Source organism: Hippopotamus amphibius, chromosome 12, assembly GCF_030028045.1.
Source record: "Hippopotamus amphibius kiboko isolate mHipAmp2 chromosome 12, mHipAmp2.hap2, whole genome shotgun sequence".
NCBI classification, from domain to species: Eukaryota; Metazoa; Chordata; class Mammalia; order Artiodactyla; family Hippopotamidae; genus Hippopotamus; species Hippopotamus amphibius.
In genome coordinates this window covers 77,065,901-77,091,788 of record NC_080197.1, presented here as the reverse complement: position 1 = coordinate 77,091,788, position 25,888 = coordinate 77,065,901, and the positions used below count along the sequence as shown (strand labels likewise).

At 47.3% G+C, this 25,888-nt stretch overlaps 2 protein-coding genes across 7 annotated transcripts in view; both read left to right on the top strand.

Annotated features, from left to right (window-relative positions):
- The window catches only part of KCNA6 (potassium voltage-gated channel subfamily A member 6), a 36,368-nt gene extending 11,343 nt beyond the window's left edge, over positions 1-25,025 (top strand). For 2 of the 6 annotated variants that reach the window (XM_057702498.1, XM_057702497.1), the window contains exons 3-4: positions 7,899-12,205; positions 24,894-25,022. The gene's annotated coding sequence lies outside the window, so the exon portion shown is untranslated. Of the gene's footprint in view, positions 1-7,898; positions 12,206-24,893 lie in introns of all 6 variants that reach the window. The other 4 variants (XM_057702501.1, XM_057702500.1, XM_057702499.1 and 1 more) reach the window with 4 other exon arrangements.
- The window catches only part of GALNT8 (polypeptide N-acetylgalactosaminyltransferase 8), a 116,383-nt gene extending 91,110 nt beyond the window's left edge, over positions 1-25,273 (top strand). Inside the window, exon 11 of the mRNA XM_057702491.1 lies at positions 24,894-25,273. Coding sequence (XP_057558474.1) covers positions 24,894-25,079 — 186 coding nt within the window. The 3' untranslated portion in view covers positions 25,080-25,273. The remainder of the gene's footprint in view (positions 1-24,893) is intronic.
- The last annotated feature ends 615 nt before the right edge of the window (positions 25,274-25,888 follow it).

Genomic DNA, 25,888 nt, shown 5'->3' with positions numbered 1-25,888 from the left:
AGAATACAGTAATCTTTTTTTCAGTGGTTGGGTTTCCAACCAAAGTACAATGCAGATTTTCACTCAGCCCCTTCCCATGGGGTATTGGGTAGGGCAGTATCCAGGGTCACAGATGGACAGATGTAGAGCTTGGAGTGGTCATAAATGCCCCCCTTTATGAAGGAGGGGATGGATGTGGACAAGAGGAGTGACTGACCCACGGTCACACAGGCAGTCGGGCCAGAGCTGAGCCCAGGACTCACGTTTTCTGACTCCAACACAAGTATATTTTTCCATAGAAAGTGGAAACCTAAGGATTATTTAAACATTTTTAAAAGCCAACTTTATTCACATCTACCCAACCAAACTCCTTAGCAGAGCTGTCCAGGAGGAAATGGAATTAGTGCTTTTAAATTTCATCTCTCTCCCCTGACTCTCCAGGGGGCAGAGGTAGCAGGCCAAGCTAAGAAATCCTTAATCAGACAACCAGCCCCTGGATTTTGAAGGAAGGATCTGTGAGTGTTACCGCAGTGTGGACCAAAGGCACTTTCGTGCTGGGCAAGGAGAGGCTTGTGTACAGACTCTGGCGTCTAATCTCACTGAGTCTGAGGTTCTTTAACCTTTTAGGGCTTCACGTTTTCTGTTAAATTTAGTGACTGGGCTGCAGGAAACCATCCTAGATTAGAAAGCAGGAAAGCAGGAGGTTATTTGAGACTTCTGTATTTTATAGAGGAAGGAAGGAATACAGAAGGTTGGCCTCTTACCCAGCAGTGCCAACTTCTGAAGTCCTGGGAAACAGAAATCCGCTTCTAGGCTCTTCTCTGCCTTTTGTTGCCCTGGCAGAGAAAGAGAAGTTACTGCTGGGTTATAGATCACTTATAAATCACAGGACTAGGGGCAGGAAGAACAAAGTTTCCACAGGCTATGGGAGCTGAGCCATAAATCAGACAGGCGCTCACGGGCTGCTTTAAGTATCGCTGGGGGGGAGAGAAGAGTCTGGTGTGCTGGGGAAAAAGCTTGTGGTCTGTGCAGGACTGCCGTCTGCTCTAGGGGACAGGTCACGCTTGCCAGGGGCAGCTTATACGTGTGCATGCGGGGAACCCATAGAAGTGTGTATTTTATTTTATTTTATTTTATTTTAATCTCATATCATTTTACTTTACTTTTTACTTTACTTCAGTTTATTTTTTTTCTGTACTTGCACCCCCTTGGTACACAGCTTTATATGCTAGCAGAATTCCAAACACTTATCACCAAAAAGCCCAACCTGAGACTTTGCAGGTTACTCCTGACCAGGTGTCCTACATCAGTGATGTGCGGGCCAAATATGATGTGACTATAAGAAATATTGGACATGACAATTACATCTCAATAAAGGTGGAAAGAATAAAAAATTTTTAAAAATACAAGAAATGTTGGAAGATTTCACAGGCAGACCTGGATTTTTGTTTTCTTCTGAAAAACAATGTTTCTGGTCTCGTCCATTCTATGTTTCAATTTTCCAAGCTTGGTCACAAGCACTGAGCGCAGCTGCCCCCTCGGAAAGGTCAGGTGCCCTTGCCTGGTGCCCACGGAGGCTGGGTGGGGGCCCCTGTCATTTGCACTGTGCCCACGGCGTTGGTTTTCTTGTAGGAGAAAGACATCTCCCTGTGTGTGCATTTCCACCTCAGGTTGGAACATCAGAGACTGAGTGGGTGCCCCAGGTAGGGACAGGTGCCACCCGGCCTCCTTCATCTGGTGACCTGTGGACTCTGGCATGCGTGGCTGCTCTCAGAAGTCCTCTTGTGGGATTGCATTGAACTGAGTCACAGCGGGCTGTTAGGTGCAGGTGGGACTAGGGTGGTTGTGAGACAGACAGTGGGAGTGGAGGTGAGGGCTGGCAGCCGGGGGAGGAGACAGTCACACTCCAGACGAGAGACAGTCGTGTGGCTGCAGGAGAGCAGGGGCCTCCCAGCAATCGAGAACTCACTAAGGCAACATATAAATACGACACTGTCTCGGTCCCCTGGGGCCTCCTGCCATCACCCTTGTGTAGGCACCCGCTGTTAGAATTATTGCAATAAAACCATTCAACTTGGGAAAAAAAAAAGTGATGTGCTCTGTCCAATTACGTGGGCAGGGAGTGGTGTGAAACAGTGAAGGATTTCCATCTAAAAGAATTAAAATGAGAAAAAGGCACACTGCGGTGTTGAGATATTTCCGATTTGAAGATGACCTGCTTCTTCTCTGATGTCAGATAACTAGGCGTCCCCCGTGCCTGCTGGCTGGGGCGGGAGAGAGTTGAGAGCAGGCATTCCTAAAGTGGGACCACGTGGCTTTCCTGGGCCATCACTGGCCCTGCAGCACAGGCTCGGCATCTGTCGGCTGTCTGGGACGTCACGACCCAACGGTCAGCCCCAGATCCCTTCTTGCCCCTCTTCCAAGACTCTTCCCAGCGAGTTTCAGCTCCCAGGGGAACTCTGGGTATGTGAGGTTTACTGGCCAAAAGTTAAATAATTGTAGATTTGGAACCGTGTCCAAAATTATCACCTTGGGATACCGATAAGAAAGTCTCTCCTCTTTTCATTGCTTTATGTGTAATTTCATTACAGTATTTCAGGGCTCAAATTCAAGTGGGGAGTCTCAAAAGCGATTTGAGCAACAGTCAACTTAAAATCCTCAGGATTCCAAGAGAGGGGTTGATTTCATGCTGATCATCTCTCACCGGGGACGGCTTTCACTGCTGAAAACCCAAATTTAAAAGGATGCTATAACCCTTTCCCTTCCCCTCCCCCCAAAATATTTGCCGTTTCCAGGAGTGTGGAAAAAATGAAATCATGTTGGGCTTAAAGGAAATCCATCATGGGCCTTCCATCTAATACTTGCCTGCCTCACTTTTTCCAATAGATGCACTTCTAAAAAGTTGCTGTTTTTGACATGAGAGAGTGTGTGTTTGTGTGTGCGTGTATAAAATTAATAGACTTACTTCCTATCAGAGATGTTTTCAATAGAAGGGGGTCTTTTCACATTAAGAAAATCACAATACAGCTAAATTTGCATGAGAATGTCTAGTCTATAGAAAAATGAACCTCCGCTAGTTTGTGGCATACTTCCTACCATCCTAATTCCTTTCTCCAGTGCTGGGAAAAGGAATGCTCTGGCATTAGAAAGGGTGGGCATCGCGGACCAGATTTGAGAAAGAGCCTTTTTGTTTGTTAGCGGAAGCAGGGGATACTTTTCAAAATGTATGTTCAAAGGTGGGAACTCTAAGAGACTCTTTTCCTCTCCTTCTTGCTGCATTTTGGCTCTCGAGGGGCTGAATCTGCACGTGAGCAGCATTGCGTTTGCCACGCCCATTGCCGTATCAGGAGAGACGGGATGGGAGAGATGAGGACGCCGTTCTGAGCCCCTAGTTTCTCTGTTAACCACGTAGGAAGGGATGATGTCAGCCGACCCAGGAGTCAGCACCCACTGCTGTTGCCACCCTCTGGTTGTGCAGCTGTGTGGCCTTGGGGATGCTGTGAACCTCTCTGAGCTTTGGTTTTCTTCTGTGTAAAATCGGGCCATGGATACAGCATCCCTCATGGTGGCTGGTGGAATGGAATGAGATGATGCTATCCAAGATGCATCACACGGCCTGGCGTGTAGCAGGCATCCAATCAGAGAGCGTTATTATTTCCGTGGTCTCTTCTTTCTTCAGTGGAGTGCTGAGGCAGCAGCGGGCCCCTGAAAATTGCCCAACCTTTAGGAACAGTGGAAACCATGCAGAGCTTTCATAAATCAGTCCTTTGGGAGATACATATGTAATAGTTTCTCTCACTTTGCAAATTTAGATTTCCTAACCTAACCCTGACCACGATTCAGCTATTCAACCATCAGATACTTGGCAGTCACAGAGGTGACTCATGTAAAGGGGCTTAGGGCCCTGTTCGACTTGAAAACTGCTTCCATGCTAAAAAAGCCAGGGGAAGAGAATATCTAAGGATTCTGATAAATTCCTTTAAAAACATAAGCAATTCTGAGTAGACTTATCTATTCAGAATCCTGGGAGCAGTGAGAACTTCCAGCTCACTTAGGGATTAAGTGAATGCGTGAGTAAGCAAGTGTGGACAGACCGTGTATCTTAGCTCGTTACTTGTCTGGCTTCTGGGCTCAGGTGGGTGCTTCCTTGAGTGCCCAGCAGTTCAAAAATGTGCCTTTTGTGATGTGTTTGGGGTCAATGTTCTTCTTTAGATTATAACACAAGTCAGTGGAAAATATGACTCAATTGACAGAGAATGTATTTCTTTACACATAGCACTTCAGGAATGTGTTTAATTTGCAAGGAAGTCAGCTGAACTCACTGATGAATAAGTAGAGAATAAGACAAAATGACATGGAAGAATTGAGCAGGGAGAGACTTCCAAAAGTCAGGGAGTTCACTCACTACTCTGCCCTGTATTAGAGCAAGTTTCTAATTATCCCAGGCCTTTTCTGAAACATCCCCAAAGAGAATTCATAACCTATACCCCTTCAAGGACATGTATTTGAGCTTTACAACCTTTGTTGTCAAGATATTTTTCTCTTATCTCAGTTACACATCTCCTGTGGTCCTTTAAACTTCCTCCTATTTTGTCTCCTATTTTGAGTATTTAAATGAATACTCAACTGACTGTATTCCTAGAATAGCATCTTTTGACAGTTCCTCAGTGTGATCTGCAGAGCACTAGTTCCTCCACGACATTCCCATGGGAAAAGAATCCCTGGGCACTACATCTGTTTTATTTTTTTATTTTATTTTTTTTAGAAGTAGCAGTAGGCTTTTTTTTAATTAGTTAATTAATTAATTAATTTTATTGGCTGTGTTGGGTCTTTTTTGTTGTGCGTGGGCTTTCTTTTTAGTTGCAGTGAATGGGGGCTTCCTCATTGATGTGGCTTCTCTTGTTTCGGAGCACAAGCTCTAGGTGGTGAATGGGAGCTATTCTTCATTGTGGTGCGCGGGCTCCTCATTGCCGTGGCTTCTCTTGTTTTGGAGCACAGGCTCTAGGCGTGTGGGCTTCAGTAGTTGCAGCACATGGGCTCAATAGTTGTGGCTCACGGGTCTAAAGCACAGGCTCAGTAGTTGTGGTGCACAGGCTCAGTAGTTGTGGTGCACAGGCTCAGTAGTTGTGGTGCACAGGCTTAGTGACTCCACGGCATGTGGGATCTTCCTGGAGCAGGGATCGAACCCGTGTCCCCTGCGTTGGCAGGCGGATTCTCAACCACTGCGCCACCTAGGAAGCCCTGCATCTGTTTTAGAATGCTGCCTCTTAGAGATACACAATGCATATGCGCAGATTAAAGGCTCTGAGAAGTCCTGCAGCACATAAACCTCTTTTAAAAGTCTATTGAATTTGTTACAATATTGCTTCTGTTTTATGTATTTTGGTTTTTTGGCTGCTCAGCATGTGGGATCAAACCCGCACCCCCTGCAAAGTCTTAACCACTGGACTGCCAGGGAGGTCCCCAATTTCACTTCTTAAACCAGTGCTGTTCAAATTATTATTTTTACAATGGAAGCTCCACCTCTTTTTGGGAGGGGGTAACTTCTATTCATGTCCTACAAAAGCTGTAATCCAAGGAATACATTTTGAGAAACTCAAAGAGATCTGAAACTCCTGGTGATGGATTTGAGTCCGTGAAACCTCAGCCCTTAAAAGATTTTCTCAAATGGACGGTTGTGTAATGTTTTATAAACCCTCTTAAAGTTTTCCACACTCCTCTTGAGTTTGTGAAGAGGGTTATAAAATCAGTGATTCGATAAAGCTCTAAATAATGTGAAAGAAAACATTCTCTCCCCTGCTGACCTTCTTCTTAAGTAGAAGTCTTTGAGAATAGTAACTGTGAGAGCTGTCCTTGTTTGTTAGATTTGGAGTTTCTGTTCTACTTTGCCTGCAAGTGTCCATACTTGAGATACACTTTGCTGGATGGATGACTGACTTACAGTGTTGTCTTATGGCGCTAGCAGCCCAATTTCCGTGCATGTTTTTATCCAAATCAAAGATTGGGACATAAATTTCTTTTTTTCCCCCAAATTACATCACTGTGCACAACTGACCCTATGAAGTGGCCATCATCATCCCCATTTTACATATGAGGAAACTGAGACTCAGAGATGTGAAGTAACTTGCCTACAATCCCATAGATACGAAGTGAAGGAGACAAGATCTATACTCAGGGCTTGGTTCCTGGCATAAAGAAGACTCAGAAAATATTTCTTTTTCTACATGATGCTTCTGACATGTGGGAGGCACTCTGAAAAGATCCTGAGTTTTTTCAGGAAGAGGAAAAGGCCTTTGCCTGTGGTAGGAAGTCACGAGTTCAGGTCCCAGCTCTTCTTGGACATGCATTTTTTTTTTTGAGTTTTTTTTCTAATTAATTAATTTGTTTATTTTTTGTTTATTTATTGGCTGTGTTGAGTCTTCGTTGCTGCACACGGGCTTTCTCTAGTTGCTGCGAGCGGGAGCTACTCTTCATTGTGGTGTGCAGGCTCCTCATTGTAGTGGCTTCTCTTATTGTGGAGCACGGGCCCTAGGTGCATGGGCTTCAATAATTGTGGCACATGGGCTCAATAGTTGTGGCTCACGGGCTCTAGAGCACAGGCTTAATAGTTGTGGCACACGGGCTTAGTTACTCCGTGGCATGTGGAATCTTCCCAGAGCAGGGCTCAAACCCATGTCCCCTGCATTGGCAGGCGGATTCTTTACCACTGCGCCACCTAGGAAGTCCCTAGGACATGCATTTCTATTCGCAGGCACTTTTCCAACTAAATCAGGCCTTAATGAAAATATCGAAGTGCAGCCTTTACTACTTATCATATTTATAAACTCTTATTTGCCATCTGAGCATGACATGAAGAAACGCCAGCAGTGAGCTCCAAGTAACCAGGGTTAGTCTTCTATCCCATTTTCCTAAATACTGTTTTCAAGTTTGACACACTCTTGCTGTCTCCTGGGGTACTGCAGGCTCTGGCCCCTCCCAGGTGGACCAGGTTCCTCTGCTGCTGCGATGGAAGCCCTCTGGGAAGCCCTTTCCTCTACGTGTTCTTTGTTCCCGAGGGCTCTTAGCTCTGACTCATCTCTGCTCATCCCAGGAGAGGCCTGATGCTCTTGTCTGCTCCTCCACCAGCTGGTCCAGGATGACAATCTTTTCTCCACGCTCTCCTTTCTGTGCTCAGAGGCGAAAGGAGAGAGGATGTGGTTGCTCTTGACCTGCTGTCACCTTTGTATCTGCTCCTTTTCTGGACATCTTGGGCTGTGAGGAGTAGTTTCTGATAAGCATTTCTTTCATTTTTAAATCCACCAAGAGTCAGAATGAGTGGACTGTGGGGAAGGCAGCAATCACACTTAATTCTGGGCCTGTCGCTGGCGTGTTGTGACCCTGAACAAGTCGCCTGCCTGGCACTGGGTGGGTATTAGCTGTTGGTATTATCCTGTATCCAGAATACAGAATACATACATACATTCTGTAGGAAGGTGTCTTCATCTGTATAGTGAGGTGGTTGCATTAGACAGTTTTTCAGCTTTTGCTTGAAAATTCTATGGTTGCTCAAGCCTATTCATTAAATGCACAGCTGGCTCCCTCGATAACCAGGCAAACTTTATTGCTTGGCTTCTGCCACCAGAGTGATCTTTTAAAAAGAGAGTTGGTGTTAACTTAGAACTTCAACTTTATATAGACTCAGTTTCAGAGGTTATCTACTCCAGTCTCATGTTTTACAAAGATCAGAACTTAACGCTTAAAAATATACTGAGCAGGTTATAGCAGAGTTTTGAAAGTGATGTTGTAATTTTTATGTGATACCAAGTATGATAAATCTCTTCCCTCTGCTTTTCTCTTACTTTCTCTCTCTCCCTCCCTCTCGCCCTCTCTCCTTCTCTCCCTCCCCCTCTCCCTCTTCCCTCTTTCCCTGTTTTCCTTAGATGAAGTCTCTCTTAGTTATTAAGTGATTTTCAGATCCTTTTTTTATTTCAAAGTAGCAAAATAAACATTCCTCAGTGTTGGCTGTGTCAGCACCTTGGCTTTATGACTGGAAAAACATTGGGCACAGAAAGATGCTTCTATATTAAGGAGAAGCAGGGGATGCAGACCAGCAGGGACGCTGAACTGTATCCTCTGGGTCTCTGGCTCCCCAGTTGCAGAGGGAGCCTGTAGAAAAGACAAAGAAAAGAAAAGTTGGTACAATTCTTTGGTATTTTCAGAGTAGAAGCTGGCTCTTTCTATTTCTGGGAAACCCCAAAGGCAGGCATTGGACTGTGTGCTGGGGTGTTCCCACTGCGCCGCGCAGTGCCTCTGGATAGAAACGCCTGTCTAGCTCTGCCCGTCCAGCTCAGCCCCGGGAGCTGGGGCTGCAGATAGGGACCAGGTCCCCTCTGAGCCAGGTCGCAGTCCTGCATGGCTGCACCAGGTCCTGGTGCTTTTTGGTGTTTGTCCATCATCCTCATCCCATTTAGTCTCCCTTCCTACTGCTGGTGCAGCCAGAACCCTGGCCAGGGATAGAGAAAGCCCTGGGGGCTCCGAGTGCACTGTCTGACCTTGAGCAAATGGCTTGAAGCATTTTATTTACTGACTTTAAAGTTGTATCTGCTCATTATGCAAAATTAGTACAATTTAGAAAAGTATAAGGGAGAAAATGAAAGTTCTCATAATTGCACAACCAGAGATTTTCAGTGTTGGTATTTTACTGGGTTTTTCTTCCAGACTAGCTCTGTCTCTGCACCTATATCTCTACTGAGACCGCTTTGTATTTTGTTAAAAAAAAAAACCCTCCATATTATGTCTCTGATTTTCTCATGCAATTATTATATAACCATCACATAGGTGCACCATCATTTGGGTAGCCTATCCCCTATTGTGGGACATTCAGGTTGTTTTCTACCTTTTTGTTCTAAGTGATGCTACAGTTAACATTTTTCCTACAGATAAGTATTCACATGTATGACTGTCTCCTTAGGCTGTATTCCTACAAGAGTCAAGTGGCATGAAAAACAGAGCAAATTATTTTCTCGGCCTCCGCTTCCTCACGTATCATAAAACAACAACAGGAAAAACAGTAGTTAACAGCAGCAGACACTTCCCCAGCATAGCATGTGCGGCCACGTTTCTAAGAGCTTTGTGTGTACTGACTCATTGACTCTCCTGGCAGCTTTGCAAGCATCCCCACCCCAGAGGAGTCGCTGGTCCAGGGTCACACAGCCAGTAAGTGGGGGGTGAGATTGCACCCCAGGCAGTCTGGCTCCAGCATCCTTGCTCTTAACTGCTGTGCTAATACTGCCCCATGAGATGGGGAGCAATTCCCAGGGTGCCTTTGGGTTCCAAGGTCATCTGCATCACGCGATTCTACACTGGCCACATTCCCAAGTAGCTCGGCTGCCTGGTGTGAGTTCCTGGCTCCTTGCATTCTCTTCACCCCTGCATTTGTGTGTTTAGTGCGGTTGGGGTGTGCGTGTGTGTGTGTGTGTGTGTCTGTGTGTGATCTTAGGAATGGAACAGAGCCAGCAGAGAGATTGTGGAGCAGAAAAACCTGGACATCTATTGACAAAACCATAAAACACTGCTAATTGGTGTTATTCATCATGTAGAACTCATCATTTTGTCCTCTTTTTCTTAAGGTTATCAGCCTCTTTGGCTGGGAAAATTGTCACGGTATAATTGGGCTGTCACCCCAGTGGAGCAGGAATGGAATGGGATGGGATGTTCTGTCTGATGCGCCCCCATCCCAGAAGCATACGTCTGTACATATTCCCCAAGGAGGGCATGTCCCCTCCCAGAGCGGCTCTGCCCGCACTGTTCAGAGCAGCGTGATACTTGCAGATGTGATTATTCACCCTGCAGGGAAGGAGGGAATTGACAGACTTAGCACAGAATGACGGTCCAGGCTGCCTTATTGCATGTTCAATACAGACATTGCCCAGCCTCCCAGAAATTCTCTTACAGGTGATCTGGGAGAAGCCGAGACTCTGCTTCTCTAAGACATTCGCACCACGTGGTTATCTTCAGGAAGCCTGGGGAGGTCTTAGGTGGTGGGTCTCCACCTTTCCAGGGCTTCCGAATCACTTGAAAAGCTTTTTTAAAAGTACCACTTTCTGCCCCCTCTGTTGTCTTAACCCCTCCCCGCTCCAGCCCAATTTGAATCACTGATCTAGGATGGGGTCCAGGAGCAGCAATTTTAAAAAAGCTTCTCAAGAGATTGTGGGATGCAGCCACAGTTGGGGACCGCTAGTCTAAGAGGTTCTAGTGGTAATGATTTTACACCTTTACCTTTAAGTGCCCTTCATATTGTACAAAGCTCTTTCACAACTGAACATCACAACAGTCCGCTAAGGCCAGTAGAGTGGGCATTTTTATGATTTTCCGTGGCTCAGAGAGGTTGACTGAGTTGGCCAAGGTTGCACAGCTTCTCCCTAGTCACAGCGGAGTTTCCCTGCCTAGCTCAGGCCAGTCCCACCAGGCCCTTTGGGAGAGGGCAGCCTCTCTGAGGATCTTCCAGGTGGGAATCATCTTAGCCTGCAGCAGCTGCCTCCCTCGGGCAGAGGCTCTTTTCATTCCCATCCGCATCCCTTCTACCGCAGCACCTCTTCCTCCTCAGAGAGCCTCCTCTTGCAATGTGCCAACACATCTTTTTCCCAAGCTCCACCCCATGTAACAGATAGATAATGGCCTCGAGGGACACAGGGGTCCCAGCCCCAGCCCCAGCCCTTCACAGCTGATCCTGTGCATTAGCACCTGGTGGAGCAAGCAGAGCCGCCTCCAGCAGCAGCTGCCCCGGGGCCCCCTTCCCTTCTCCCCAGCTGTCACCTTCCATCCTAGTTCCCTCTTCACCACCAAAGCTTCTCTCCTGCACCCGCTCCCCTCCCACCCTGCCCCCAGCACAGCCTTCAGGCCCACCTGAGTCCTTCCCGTGAGCCCCTGCTGTGGTGGGTCTCCTCTCCGGACATCGGGGATGGACTGGCGCTTAATAAAGTGGACCAAGGAGAGGGAGACAGAAGCAGGTACCTGCATGTGCCCGCCGCCGTCCTCCGCCAGCAGCAACCACTGGCTCAAAATCTCTCCTGGCTCAAAGCAACGACTTCTGTGTCTCTTTACTCTTCCTCTCCTGTTCAGACCTCTTCCCTCACGCAGGCTCTGTCCTGGACCGGCTCCCAGTGACTGCAGGCTCTGTGACAGAATCCTGCCGCTTCAGTTGCTGGGATGCTGGGAGGGGAAGCGGGGAGGAGGCGGAGTTTCGCCTCAGGACACTGCAGGCTGCAGTGCTGCCCTGGGGGGAGGTGCAGGTGTGGGTCCCCCCCCTTCCCTTCACCTGCTCAGCCGCCTTCACACAGGTGATGCCACCACCTGGCAGACACCCTTGGAGGACCCTTCTTTCCCTCTCCTGGGCCTGCCCACTGCGTGGGGTTAATTGCTTTGGTGGGTTGGTGCAGAGGGTTGGTCAATGTCCTCACCACTTTTGATCCCCGAGGACCAACTTTCAGGAAAGGCGCGTCGTAGGCTAGCGAGGCTGGCCCCCCATCTCTTATACAGCAACTTAGTGCAGATTTTTCTGCCAGGTGAGAGGATTTGGAAAGAAGGAAGTGGCAGATGGAATGGACAGGCTCTCCTTTTCCAAAACAAAGGAAGCAAAGGTGTAATTTCCCAGGGCCCGGAACGGATGGCTTGGTGAATCTTTACCATCCTGGTTGGATGTCGGCAGAGAGAATGGTTGTTAGTGGGTCCAAGGGCCCGTCACTGTTGCCCCTTAACCGCCCCATCACCTGCAAGGCTGAGCCTCCAGCAGCCAAGTTAGCACTACGAGACCCCATTCCCCTGGCACAGTGGATTGGGGGAGGTTGAACTGGGCCAATCTGAGCCTCCTTCCTAAGCCGTGAATTAGGACAGAGACCCTAGTTCCGTCTGGGCTAGTCTCTCTATGGAAGAGACGGAAAACCTCCCAACCATGAGAACTGGAAGGGGTCCAATCCACCGTCCAGCTTCCTTTTCTCGTTTTATAAATAAAAAAAATTGAGGTCCAGAGATATCACTTGACAAGCCCAAGGCCACATGGCTTTGGTGGTTACTTTATAACAGAGCTGGGTCTGACGTCCAACCGGTTAACTCACTTTCTCTCTTGGCTGAGTCGCAGCGCCTCTACGACGAATCTCCTGTGAAAGTGTGTGGTAGCTCTGACCAGTCATCGTCGCCAGGCAGCACGTGGGGGCTTCGTGGGGAGAGCACAGTTGCAGCATCGGGCTGGGTAGGTTCAGATCTTGCCTCTCCTACTCGCTGGCGTTGAGACCCTGGGCACCTTTCTCCCTCTCCTGGGGCCTGGTGCTCCTCAGTTATAACACAGGGATCATTGTACTTATTTTACGGAACTATCGGGAGGGTTTTCTAATGGAGAAGAGATCTATTTAGCACATAATGATTGCTCAGTAAAAGAGAGAAGGCTCCTTGGACAAAAGAGATAATACTTGCCCTCTCCTCCGGCCTCTAATTCTGAAGCTGGTTTGGTTTGGGATTATTTAGCGCCTTTGTGTTTGCAGTTGGATGCAGAGAATGGGGGTGGGGAGAGGCTTCTGTTTGCCTTCTCTCCAGGCCCTGAAAGGGACGGCCCTGCACAGAGCCAGGTATCACCCTGCAGCCTGTGGTCCTCTTCCTCTCAGGCCCAGGCAGCCCAGATGCAGAGGGAGAGGAGACAGACCTTAGCAACTCAGAAGAAGTGGAGACCTCTCTTACTTTCACTCTAGGTTTGTGAAATCCATTCAGCCGACAATCCAACCTTTGTTAAAGGCCTAACTCTGTGACCCCACCCCAGGCCGGCAGTAAGCCCACCAGGTAAACGAAAGTAAAGGGCCCAGGGGTGCACAGGTATATGATAGAGATTCTTCAGGCCTAGTCACTTCTGAGGTCAGGAGTTTTGGCGGGGTGACCCCAAGACAATGTGCCTTTTGAAACTCTTCTGAGAGTGGCAACGGGGGACAATGGCTTGTACCAGATCTGCCTTGTGACCTCATAAAATGAACCTTTCCTGGCCCTGCATTGAGAAAGCCATTCTCCTTCCTTCCTTTTTTTTTTTTTTTTTTTTTTTTTTCCTGTCCTGCCCAGTTATGCCGGGATCTTTGTAGTCCTTTCCGGTGGCCAAGGTCTTCTGCCAGTGTTCAGCCAATTTTCTGTGGGAATTGTTGCATCTGTTGATGTATTCTGATGCATCTGTGGAGAGAGATGCTCTCCACATCCTTCTACTTCGCCGTCATCTTTCCTTCTCCGAGAAAGTCGTTCTTTTGTCGTGTGTCCTTCATGCCCTGAATCACCACATCTGAGCCCAATTCCTGGTTATTCACCACTTCCCACAACAGATCCCTCTGACACATCCATCTTTCCAGGGTCAGATAGGATCCCCCTCTTTCCACCTCCCCTCGTATCCCTATCTCTCTAAACCCCGAACCTCCTTCAAGGACCACCCAGCACTTATCCTACTTCCTTCATGAAGCCTTCACAGGGACGAGCCCACCCACTGTGTCCTTCGTGGAGGTGACCTGGTTTGCTATGCACATCTTCGTGTTCAAATCCCTTCTACTAAAACACATACCATCAGCCTCTCACCTCAAGGAGTTGACAGCCTCATTGGAAAGTATGTTTTAAGTTCAATTGGCCTGTCATTTCCCTGAGGGCAGGGGCCTTTTCTCATCTTTTCCTCATAGCACTGTATCTGGTAGCTATCAGCTGCATCTGACAGTGACATTTAAAAGCAAAAAAACAAAGAACACTTATTATCTCATAGAACTTGGCGTCTTGAGAAGGGACGGCTGTTGCTCTGTAACTAACTTCAGAACCTAGGGGGTTGAAACATCAGCTACTATTTTTAGCTCCCAATTCAGCAGGTCAGCAGGTTAGGCTGGGCTCAGCTGGGCAGCTCTCCTGGTCCTGCCTGACCTGTGCTCCTCCTGCCACCGTGGTGAGCTCTGGTTGGTGGGGTAGCTCTGCCCTGGGGGTTGGCTGGGTGTTGGTCAGGGAGCCTGAGCGCTCTGTGTATGTCTTTCTCATCCCTCTAGCAGGTGGCCTGGGCTTTTTCTCATGGTGGACGCAGGGGCCCAGGAGCAAGAGTGGGAGCCTCACGGCTTCTTGAGATCGTGGTTTGGAATTGGTGCGTCACTTCCGCTGCACACTATTGGCTAAAACAAATCTCTAGGCCAGCCCAGACTCAAGAAATGGGAAATAGACTCTGTCTCGTGGTGGGAGGAGCTTCAAGATCACATTGCAAAGGGCAGGTGGGGAGTTTGAACCACTTTTGCCATCAGCCACCTGCGGCCACGATGCAGGGCTCAGGGGGTCCTGCTCTCTGGGGCTCACTTGGCTCCCCCTCACCTTGTGTTCATGGAAGGCTGCAGCGGTTCCAGGCATCACCCACGTCCCCACAGCACCATGTCCAAAGTCAGGAAGGGAAGAGCCTTCCTAAGAATGAGGAAACGTTCCCACCAGCCTCTCCTAGCTGCGGTTCGGACACATGCCTAAACCAGTGTTGGCAGAGGTGGGTAGGGTTGCCATGATTGATTTAGGCTCAGCCAGAGAGTCACCTGTAGGGCTGGACAGGCATGCAACCTCTTTGGAGCATTTGGCTTTTAGAAACTCGAACAAAATTGAGATTCTGGATGCAAAGAAGCAGGGTAGGGGATGGCAGTGGGGCTGGAAATCAGTATGGAGGAAGGAGCTTATTTGGTGTCTTGTACCCATTTATTCTTTTTTAACAGACATTAATAATAAGCCTACGTGAGCCAGGCCCTGAAGAATCAAAGGTGAGCAGAACTGTAATCTCTTGAGGAAGGAAGCCACAGCACATGGCAGACGTGGGTAGACAGTTGCGCCAAGTGGTGGAGGTAGTGGGGCAGGCTTCACACGAGGGCTCAGATTCTGCCCCGCTGTCCCCTCTCATCACCCCTGGGCTCTGACCGCGGGAGGGACAGGCAGAGACTGATGCAGGAATCAAGGGATAACTTTATCAGCATCAAAGCAGCACCTGGGTCCTGCAAGTCAGGGCTCTGGGCTAAAAGGCTGAGTTGAAACATGAAGCTGGGACTGTGGGCAAAGGGGGGTCTCCTATTCCTTCCTACCTTGGAAGCAAAATCTGTGATCAGCTCTTCTAGGGGTGACTTGCACGAAGGGGAGAGAGCAAGACTCCGAAGTTGCTCTAAGTCCACCTTCCCGCTGCTTTCATGGGAACTGGAATCAGGAATTTCGCCTTCCCTGGAGGCAGGTGCTCCTGGTGAGGAAGAGGAGGGACTTCTCCCGGGGCCTGGAGGGAGTCAGGGGAGGTTTCCCAAAGAAGTCAATGCCTCAGCCGGACCTTACAAGATGAGGAGAAGTTTTCAGGATTGAAGAGAAAATTTTTAATAGAAGAAACAGCTTGAGCAAAGGCAAGGTGACCCAAGAAAAGGAAGATGTGTTCAAGGAACTGGGAGCTTGGGGCACCCGGGGTGGGACAGAGGGTGCAGGGGAGGCTGGAGAAATAGGCTGGACTCAGATGGTGAAGAGCCGTGAAGCTGCTAGAAGTTGGATTCGTTCTGATGCCTGTGGGAGCAGCGAGAGTTGTCAGAGAGAGGACCTGCTCAGATGATCCCCCTGGCTGAAGTGCAGACAGGAGTGGGAAAGAGGCTAGAGGGTGGGGACCCTGGCGTAGCACGTCATGGAGAGAGGTGGTAGGAGTGGTCCACCATAGTTGGGAGGGATGTCTCGTCACTCACATTGTTCATCATTGCTGGCACATGTGACTTTTGGCCAGTTTTATTACTGTGGACGATGCACTCCTTTATTGCCTGTGCGGGGGCAGACCTCTCTCAATGCACTGCCCCCGGTGTGCCCCCCTAACGGAAAGCTCCTACAGGAATTCAGGTAGAAGAGATTCGGGTCACGTACGGAGCGTCTGCTGGGAGCTATTGGATGGACGGGCTGAGCGCGGGCTCTGCGGTTCGAAGGTAAATTTGAAAAGAGCCTTTGTATTTGAGGCGCTGCTGCACCAGGCTGCAGACACTGTCTGCCTCTGAGTTTCTTGAAAGTGGAAGATGCCCACATGCTCTCGGAGGATGTGGAGAGGAGATGGGGTGGGGGTAGGTGTCACCATCCTGCTGACCTCAGGGGCCTGGGTCTCACACACCCCATCTCCTCTGGCCACACTGGCTTTCCTTGACCCCCTCCAGGAGCCAAGGAAGCCCTCCCTCAGGCTGCTGGGAGCGGGTGGGAAGGAACAGCATCTCTTTTGTTCCTGGAACTTCCTCCACAAAATAGTCAGGGCTGCCAGGAAATCACCAAAGGGAGACGTTTGACAAGTAGAGTTATTCAGAAGGAAAAGCTTTGCCTGCTACCCTCCATCCCTCCAGGCTTCTATAGGCTCCCATCTCCCACCTTTGCTGTCCTGGGGAGCTGTAGCATCGCAACATCCACACACCAGAGGCTGCAGGGATCATCCCGGGTGCTCTCGGTGGAGAGCAGAACCTGAGGACAGTGAGAGCACTTCCCTTGACCTCTGATCGCTTTGCAGCCCAAATGAAATGTGATTGAATGGTCCAGGTGACTCAGTTACCTCTGAGAAGTGGGAAACTTTGTTTGCTATTGGCCTGCCTGACTTTGAACAGTCTATCTATATCTGTCTGTTGTACCTCGGTTTCTTGGGAGGGATACTGGGTTACTGTGAGAAATAACAAACTAGATGAATTGCACGTTGTCATGTCACGGGTAAATGCACATGAACCATTTTATTATATTTCCATATAATTATAAGAAACAAGTGATTTGTTGCAAATCTGGTGATAGCTCACGCCCAACTTAGACAGTGTGAGATGGTGTTCTTATAAAGTGGAAAATTTGCCGCTAGCCAGCTAATTTCACCAATGGAGTCGGCTTTGATTAATGCTTTGGAGGTTGCGTGATGCTGATGGACATTTGACACGACTCAAGTGATCCCCAAACTTGCTCTCAGATCTTGATCGTTGCTGGGAAATTAGAGGAAAATGGTAGCATGGAGGGGACGTCCTCCACCCACTTTAAATGAGACTCTGTTTGTGCACTTTTCCTGTGCTTGGCTTCAGCCAGAGCTATTTGTGGGAAGTTGGTCTTTCTGGGGGTTATTTTAGCTCAACTGGTAGTGAACCCAAGCTCAATAAAAGAGTTGTCTGTGATGTGAGACCAGAATTCAGAATTCTCAGCCTAGACCAGAAGGTAGTGTGCAGCAGTGACGGAATGTAGCGTTGGTGTCTTGGTATCCTGGTTCTTCCCAACTAGCTGTGTGATTTGGGGTAATTAGTTAACCTCGTGGAGCCTCAGATTCCGCATCTGTGAAACAGAGAAAATAATGTCTATCTCAAAGGATGGGTAGGCTTATTCATGAGATAATGTATTTAAAATATCTTGAACACAGGAAGCAATGAATGAAGTATAGCTATGATTTTAATTAGGCTATAGAACTTAGGTGTTGGTGCTTCTATAATTAAACAAGTCCAGTTAGCTTTCTTTCAGTTACAAGAGACTAAAACACTAGCTCAAGCCAATTTAATCAAACAGGGAAGTCTACTCACTCATAAAACTTCGTTTAAAATTGGACATCAGTTGGCAGAGATACTATAGAGTAGGCTGAAGCGTGGAAGGTTGTGGGGGTTGAATGACTCCTTATTAGGGCCCAAGTTTAGCAAATAAAAGTACAGGATGCCCAGATAATTTAATGAATAGCTCTAACTGCTGAATTTTGTAGTGTATTGAAAAAAGCTGAATATTTAATGAAAAAGCAGAGTATGAGACATTTAGGCTGTCCTGAGAAGGCTAATGCAGGAAGCAGGACAAAAATCATTATATATAGCACATGTCATATATATATATATATATATAGGATGCCTGGCAACTCTCCTCTTTAGGTTTAGGGTATATCCACCCATGAAATTCTATCTGTACTTATAAATAGTGTTTTTAGCTAGTGCTATTAGACTCAATTAATTTCATTTTCATATCAATTAAATTAACCAGAGCCTGTGCTGGGAAATTCAAGATAAGTCTAAGGTCCATAGTATGTTACTTGAAAATAATAAAATTCTTTTGAATTTTAGGCTTCAGGTACAGTATGATCCAGGAGGTAGATTTTTTTTTTTAATCCCTCTTAATGCAATTTTGCTGTCCATGTTGGTTTCAGATGGTGGTAAGGTGGCTAGTAGCTCTAGGCATATATCCTCCAAGGTTCTAGTCTAATAAACAGAGAGTCTTTTACTGACCTGACAAAATCCATGATCTGATTTTCATTGGTCAGAATTCTACCTCATCCTCTTGTCTGGGCAGATTATCAGGCCAGGGGAATGGTATGCTCTGAATGGACATATCTGGGTCATATGCACACCCTTGAAGTCAAGATTGGAGTCAGTTTTACCCAAAGCACATGGGCTGAGTATGGAGTGTGGAGATTGTTTCTCCAGAGGAGAGTTGGTACTTTGTAAGGAAGAGAAGGGATAATACAGATGCCGGGTAACCAAAAATGCAGCAGCCTCCCTCCCCAAACAAACAAATGAAAATAGCAAATATCTGCCACATCTAGGTTCTTCTGTGCCTCTTTTAGCAACAGAAAAATATCATAGCTTAGGTAAATCAACACCAAAATAGGACAAGGAACATGTCCCTGACTTTAGGTAGGGAATTCCTAAAGTCACACATGGGCTTGCCGCTTCAGATTTTAAGATTATCAAAGAATGCTTTTGCAGAATTCTTTTTTAAAAGTTACTGGTACTTCCCCTTCCCCCCAATTGTAATAGCTTTATTGTTTTATTCTGATTATTAAGATAATGCAGTTGACTCTTGAGCGACATGGATTTGAACTGAATGGGTCCACTTTTCTGCAGATTTTTTTTTCAATACACAGTACAGCACACAATCCAAGGCTGGCGGAATGTGAGGATGTGGAGAGGTGAGTCAGATTTTCGACTGCACAGAGGGTCAGCACCCTAGATCCCCCGCGTTATTCAAAGTTCAAGAGTGTATGAATAAAGGTGTACAGAGCAAAATAAATGTCACCAGTAATCCCACAAACCAGAGATAATTCCTGTCATCTTGATATGATTATTCCAGATGGTTTGTGAGTGTGTGTTTGTGTCTTGTACATATAAAATACTTTTTAAAATAAAATCAAACATAAACTTAGTTTATTCCCTTTTAAATGCAATAATACATTCTGGAAGTCTTTTCATCTTGAAATGTAGATTTAAGAAATCGCTATTTTAAGGCTGCATACATTTGAACAAAAATACCATTACTATGTAACCACTCTTCTAGTAATTGTTTTTCATGATTGTAAGCAACAAATATCCTTACCTGTACGTGTTTATCTATTTTCTGATGATTTCTTGTGAATAAGTTCCCAGAAGTGGCATTTTTGTGCTAACAATTACGTATGCCTTAAAGATTTTGACACGTATTACTAAAATGCCCTGCTGAAGATGGTACCGGTACTAGGTAGAGGTACAGATAAAATACAGAATGCCCAGTATTACTTTGAATTTCGGATAAACAGTGAATTTTTTTAAATTGTAAAAATGCCCCAAATATTGCAGGATCATCTGAAATTCAAATTTAGCTGTGGATCCTGGGGACCCCCTGCCTGGAGTCTGGCCACCTTAGTACACTAACAGCCACTCCCTCCAAAGTCTGGCCATCTCTGGGGATGCTACCATCTAGTGGGGTTGGGTCCCTGCTCTTTTCCTACTCTGACTTCTGACCATTTTTTTTTTCTGTGTGTAAGGGAGGAATCTCTGCTTCTCATATTGTATCAGTCTGCTAAGGCTACTGTAACACAGCATCACAGATTGGGTGGCTTACACAGTAATTAAATTATTAAATTTATTTTCTCACAGCTCTGGAGGTTGGAAGTCTAAGATCAAGGTGCCAGCAAATTCAGCTTCCAATGAGGGCTCTCTTCCTGGTTTGAGGACCGCTGCCTTCTCACCTTCTGGCTGTGCCCTCACGTGGCCAGTCCCCTGCATACACCGAGAGTGAGCGAGCTCCAGTGTCTCTTGTTTAAGGACACGAATCCCATTTGACTGGGCCCTACCCCTCGCACCGCATATAAGCTTGGTTACTTCCTTAAAGGCCCTGTCTCCAAAGATAGCTGCACCTACCGGGGATTGGGGTCGGTTTCAGCACATGAGTTTTGGTGGGATGCAAACATTCCGTTCATAACGTGTATTTTTAAAGGTGCTTTTCTCTTATTGCTTTCCAAGACACTAAAGGAGTTCAGGCTTTTGAAAAACAACACAGGCAAGCTCTGCTTATGAATAGGGTAATAAAATCTGTCCATTGAACTCAAAAGCTTCAGGAAGAAGGCAGCGTGAAGATGTATAACCTTCATAAATTGAATATTTATTTATCAAAGCAGTGGATCCTCTAAATAATCTTTTCGGCACACAGAAGCACCTTGTGGGAACATAAAGAGTGCACATTGACGTTTATACACATGTATATATGCACAGAAAAAAGATCAGAGGTAGATTAATAACCATAGCAGCCATAGCTACCAATTACTGAACGCTGTGCTATGCAAAACATTTCCATACATTCTCACACTGTAAGGCAGCTTCAATTATTTCCATTTATCAGATGAGGCCACCACATAAGTAACTGAGCTAAAACGAGTTCCGTGTGACTCCAAAGGCAAAGAATGTGTACGTTTTAGGATCAGAAAGATTAGTTCCACCTTGAAAAATTATAGTGCATGCTTAATGGATAGAAATTAAAATACAAGCAGAAGAAATCGCCAGCCCTGTGTGAGAGTGTTTATGTCACCAACCAGCTCTGAATGTTCTAGTTGGGAAGGGAGGCTGTTACCTTGATGGGCATTATATGGTATCTTGTGTAGACTGCATTTTATTGTGAATTATAATGTCCACACGCTCTTTTTTTTAAAGTTTTTATTTTGTATTGGAGTAGAGTTGGTTAACAATGTTGTGATGGTTTCAAGTGTACAGCAAAGTGATTCAGTTTTACATTTTCCCATTTAGGTTGTTACATAATATTGAGCAGAGTTCCCTGTGCTATACAGTAGGTCCTTGTTGATTATCTATTTTATTTTATTTATTTATTTTTAAAAATTTATTTATTTATTTATTTATTGGCTGCATTGGGTCTTCATTGTTACACACGGGCTTTCTCTAGTTGTGGGGAGCGGGGGCTACCCTTCATTGCGGTGCGTGGGCTCCTCATTGCAGTGGCTTATCTTGTTGTAGAGCACGGGCTCTAAGCATGTGGGCTTCAGTAGCTGTAGCACACGGGCTCAATACTTGTGGCTCATGGGCTCTAGAGCACAGGCTCAGTAGTTGTGGTGCACAGGCCTAGTTGCTCTGCAGCACGTGGGATCTTCCTGGAGCAGGGATTAAACCCAAGTCCCCTGTGTTGGCAGGCGGATTCTTAACCACTGCACCACCTAGGAAGTCCCTGATTATCCATTTTAAATATAGCGGTGTGTTCATGTCAATCCCAAACTCCCTAACTATCCCTCCCCCGTCCCCTATCCCCCTGGTAACCATAAGTTCCTTCTTTAAGTCTGTGAGTCTGTTTCTGTTTTGTAAACAAGTTCATTTGTAGCACCTCTTTGTAGATTCTGCATACCATAGTTCTCTTTCTCTGTCTGACTTACTTCACTCAGCATGATAATCTCTAGGTCCATCCGTGTTGCTGCAAACGGCATTATTTCATTCTTTTTAGTGGCTGAGTAATATTCCATTGTATATATGCACCATGTCTTTATCCATTCCTCTGTTGATGGGCATTTAGGTTGCTTCCGTGTCTTGGCCACACGCTGCTAAAGATAATGGCGAACCCTAAGCCTTGGAAGAGTCCGACAGCCTCCCTGTGGGTATCTGGAGCCTGACATAGCCCTCACCTTGTTGCAGGACGCCTCTCCATCTCTCTGGTGATGCACGGGGTTTGGTGCCATAGCCCAGAGGAGGGGCAACTTTGATCAAGCTCAAGGTTTCAAGGGACGCCAAATTCCACATCACTCACAGGCATGCCAGCACGGTTGGGAAACAGCTGTTGAGCCTACCTCTGAAAACAGGGACAAGACCAGCCGGTGTACACACGAGACTGAGTTGGTCAGGGTTCACACTGGGTCCAGCAAGAGGCAGGATGGTCCAGACCCTGGTTCCCCCCGCCCCCCCATAGCAATTACCACGAGCTGATCTGGGGGGCAAAGGAAGGGGTGTTTTTAAAATATACGCATGAGGCTTTTCAAATTTAGTTGTTCAATTGTACTCTGTTGCAGACGTAAAAAATTTAAGACTCCCTTTGACTATTTTAGCTTGTGTCTGAAGGGGAGTTAATTTAAAGGTGACAACCTGGCAGCCTTATCCTTTAGAAGGAACTTTAAAGAGTATCTGGTTTATCATGTAATTCTGAATAAGTGGGAAAAATGGATGAATTCAAACCTGCTTTACTCAGTAAAGGGCTAAATTAATATTGGATTATCAGGTAGTCCCTAATTGCACAGGAAGTGTAAACAAGTGGTGCTCAACATTTAGGCGTTCAAATTTTGAGCCCCCAATGCCCTGTCTTATGTTGGATTTGGAACTGTGTGCGTTGGCTGACAAATGGTCATTCTCCTGGCGGCCCTGGCAGCCGGCCCAGGTCACTGTCTTTTCTGTATAGTTATACATGTGCAATAATGTAGCTACTTTGTTACATTTTTTGCCCTTGTTTTATAAAAATGAGGGGAACACAGAGAAATGGACAGAACCCAGCAAAGATGTTAGTAGAGGTGAGACAAGATAAGATCATTAGATTTGCCGAAAGTGCTGAATCTTTAGCTTCAATCAATAAATAGTTCACTAGGATTCAGTCAGTTAAATCTGTGTTGAATTATGAAGGAAGGGAACATATTGAAAGATCGTGTGTGAAGTGCAGGAAATAGATATGGATGTTATATCTACAAGGCAAAGCGTAAGGAAGGATTTCATCATACCTGGGTGCTCCAGGATAGAAACCCCATACGACATACTATAATCTTCTGCACATTTTACATAAATACACATTTCCAGAAATTATGTGTGAAGATGGGAATTGCAAGTTTAGAGAGGAATGAGTGGCAGGGCTTTAAAAAAAAATGTGCAGCCTCCAAGTGTTAGAATTTTAGGGCAGAGAAGAGACAGATGAATAAATGTTATTCACACCCAAGCAATACATATTGGTTGTTGCAGTAGCAAAAGGTAGTGTTTCAACAAATTATTCAGTGTATATTTATTGGGAGGGAGAGCCCTGTGGATGTGTGGGGAGATGGCATTCCAGGCCAAGGCAACAGCAAGTGCAAAGGCCCTGAGGTGGGAGGACAGAGGCTGTCACTGAGGATCAGAACAGCAGAGAGGCCGTTGATACTAGAGCGTGGTGAGTGGGGTGGGCGATGGGAATGAGGTTAACTTGGTGGGGTGGGGATGCCCAGTGGGTAGGGCCTCATGGGCTGCTGTAATGACCTCGGCTTCTACTTTGAGTGATGGGACAGCACCTCTTGTCTTGATAGGAAACTGTATGCCTGCTTTCTCTGCCTCCAACATAATGTTTGGTTACATCAGTGTTCAGTGTTCACACCATTATCACTATCAAATGTTATTTTCTGCCTTGTCAGTATCTGTTTTTGGGATTCCACTTACAGGTGACATCATATGGTATTTGTCTTTCTCTGTCTGACTTACTTCACTCAGGATGATAATCTCTAGGTCCATCCGTGTTGCTGCAAATGGCATCGTTTCATTCCTTCTCATGGCTGAGTAATATTCCATCGTGCATTTGTGCCACATCTTCTTCATCCCTTCATCTGCTGATGGACGCTTAGGCTGCCTCCATGTCTTGGCTGCTGTGAACAGCGCTTCGATGAACATCGGGGTGCATGGACAAGGGTGAGTCAAGAATTATCCGCACTCTGGTTATATTAAAACGTCTGTAAATGCTACAGCCAGAGTGCGGATAATTTTTGACTCACCCTCATATTTTTTCAAATTAGATAAACTTCCCCTCTTCGGGCTGAGCAGCAGAGGGATAGGTGTTTGGCTTTGTAGGAGTGGGGAAGAGCCCTGGAGGAGTGTGTCTAAGGCAACTCCGGCCTGTTCTTGAAGGGCTTTGTGGGGGTTACGGGGATGCGCTGTCACGTTCGGTGGCTGAGCAGGGGCCTGGCTTTCTTAGCCCAGGGGGCGGTGGTGGCAGACCTTGAACACAGAACGTTGGGCTCCAAATCTCACGTACTTTCCAGTAGAAAACAATGACATCTGATATCACGTGGGACTGACAGTAAGGGCAGCAGGAGAATAAGGGAAGAGAGAGATCAGTTGTGTTGGTGTGGCCAGAGGGACTCACGGAGGTGCTCAGGCTCGACTGGGCCAGGAGGGATTTGGGGACGGAGGAAGGTGTGGGGAAGAGACAGGGGGTTCTGGTGCATGGGGGAGGGCGGCGCTGGGCTGTGGCAAGAACTCCTTCACGGAGGGAGGGTATGCCTGACAGATGCTGAGGGTCAAGATGGGCCTGGGACCCAGGAGGACGGTGCAGGCATCAGAGAGAAGGGAGCCCAGCTGGTAAATTGTATGAAGCTTCACCTTCCTGGGCCTGGAAGTAGAGCAAACTGCTTGGACTTGATTTAGGGGGACTGAGGGGCCATTAAAAGTGGGGTGTTAATGACCACGGTGCATAAAGGCAGCTTCTGCAAGAGCCATTCAGGGCTCAGCAGTTGGGTTGCAGGGACCCTTGTGGGGCCTGTGGGGTGGGAGGTGTGGTTTGGGTAAACCAGAGAGCCCAGGAATGGGGCCAGGTCGGGGACCACCATGCAAAGGAGCCGAGGAACGAGGCCGGAGGTCCGTCCCAGCTCCCTTGGGGCCGCGTCTCGTGCAGCCCAGCCTCCCGTCATTATTAACTGACCTCCTTTTCTTCTGATTCGTCCATGGCAGGAAAGAAGGGAAGAGGCTGGCACAGAGGTCCAAGCCAGGAGAACTACACCTCCATTTCTGATCTCGCCAGGACAAAGAGGGCCTGGACCCTCAACTTCTCCAGAAGACAAGACCCCTCCTTGGGCGAACTGGCCTTACCCTCCTCTGGTGGCCTCCCCGAGCCATGACAAGGCTGGAAAAAGCTGAGACCGGACCCACCGGCATTTAAAAATGGGGCCCAGGATGTTGGGGTGGGACTGGGGCGGGGAAGTGACAGCTGGTGGTGTGGATAAAAGAGACCAAGTGTGGAGAGGTCAGGGGTCAAGTGATGCAGGCAAGGGCATGGCTGTGCTGCAGGCCCATCCAGGAAAAGGAGGCCGTGAAGGACTAACCAATAAATACACGCGGAGTCTTGGAAGCTATGTGTTTCTCTGTGTGAAAACATCGACACCTAAGTTAAGCACACACGTCATATTAACTCGTGACAAAGGCAGGCAGGTATCCAAGGTGCCAGGGCACCCAGCCAGCATCCCAAGTGCCACCCACAGATGGCATCAGAAAAGGTGCTTGATTGCCCTCCGTGGTGACCCCACCCTGGGCAGGGGACGTTCTCCAAGGAGGCAGCGTGTGTCACCCGTGGTCAAAGAGTGGTTTGCCTCTTCTACAGACCTGCCTGCGGGCAGATGTCAAGGCCGGATGATGCCACGCACGGGGTCTCCCAGGAAGTGGGGGCTTCTCTCTAGTGTGTGACTCACTCCACTCCAGGCCTATCCCCAGGGGAAGGAAGTGGGTTCGGCTTCCGGGAAGTCCCTCCTCCTCGCCTCCCTCCCTCCCTGCGGCATCCTTCCAGGCTGCTCTGGAGGGGAGCAGTCCCACTAATGGCCACTCACCCAAGTATCTTTTCCTCTTGGTGACAAAACGCACAAGGCATATTTTCTCGCCTTGAATTTACTTTCCTAATTAGGTGTTTCCAGGGTTACTGTTTGCTTTAACGCCTGGACCCTCTGAGATCTGTG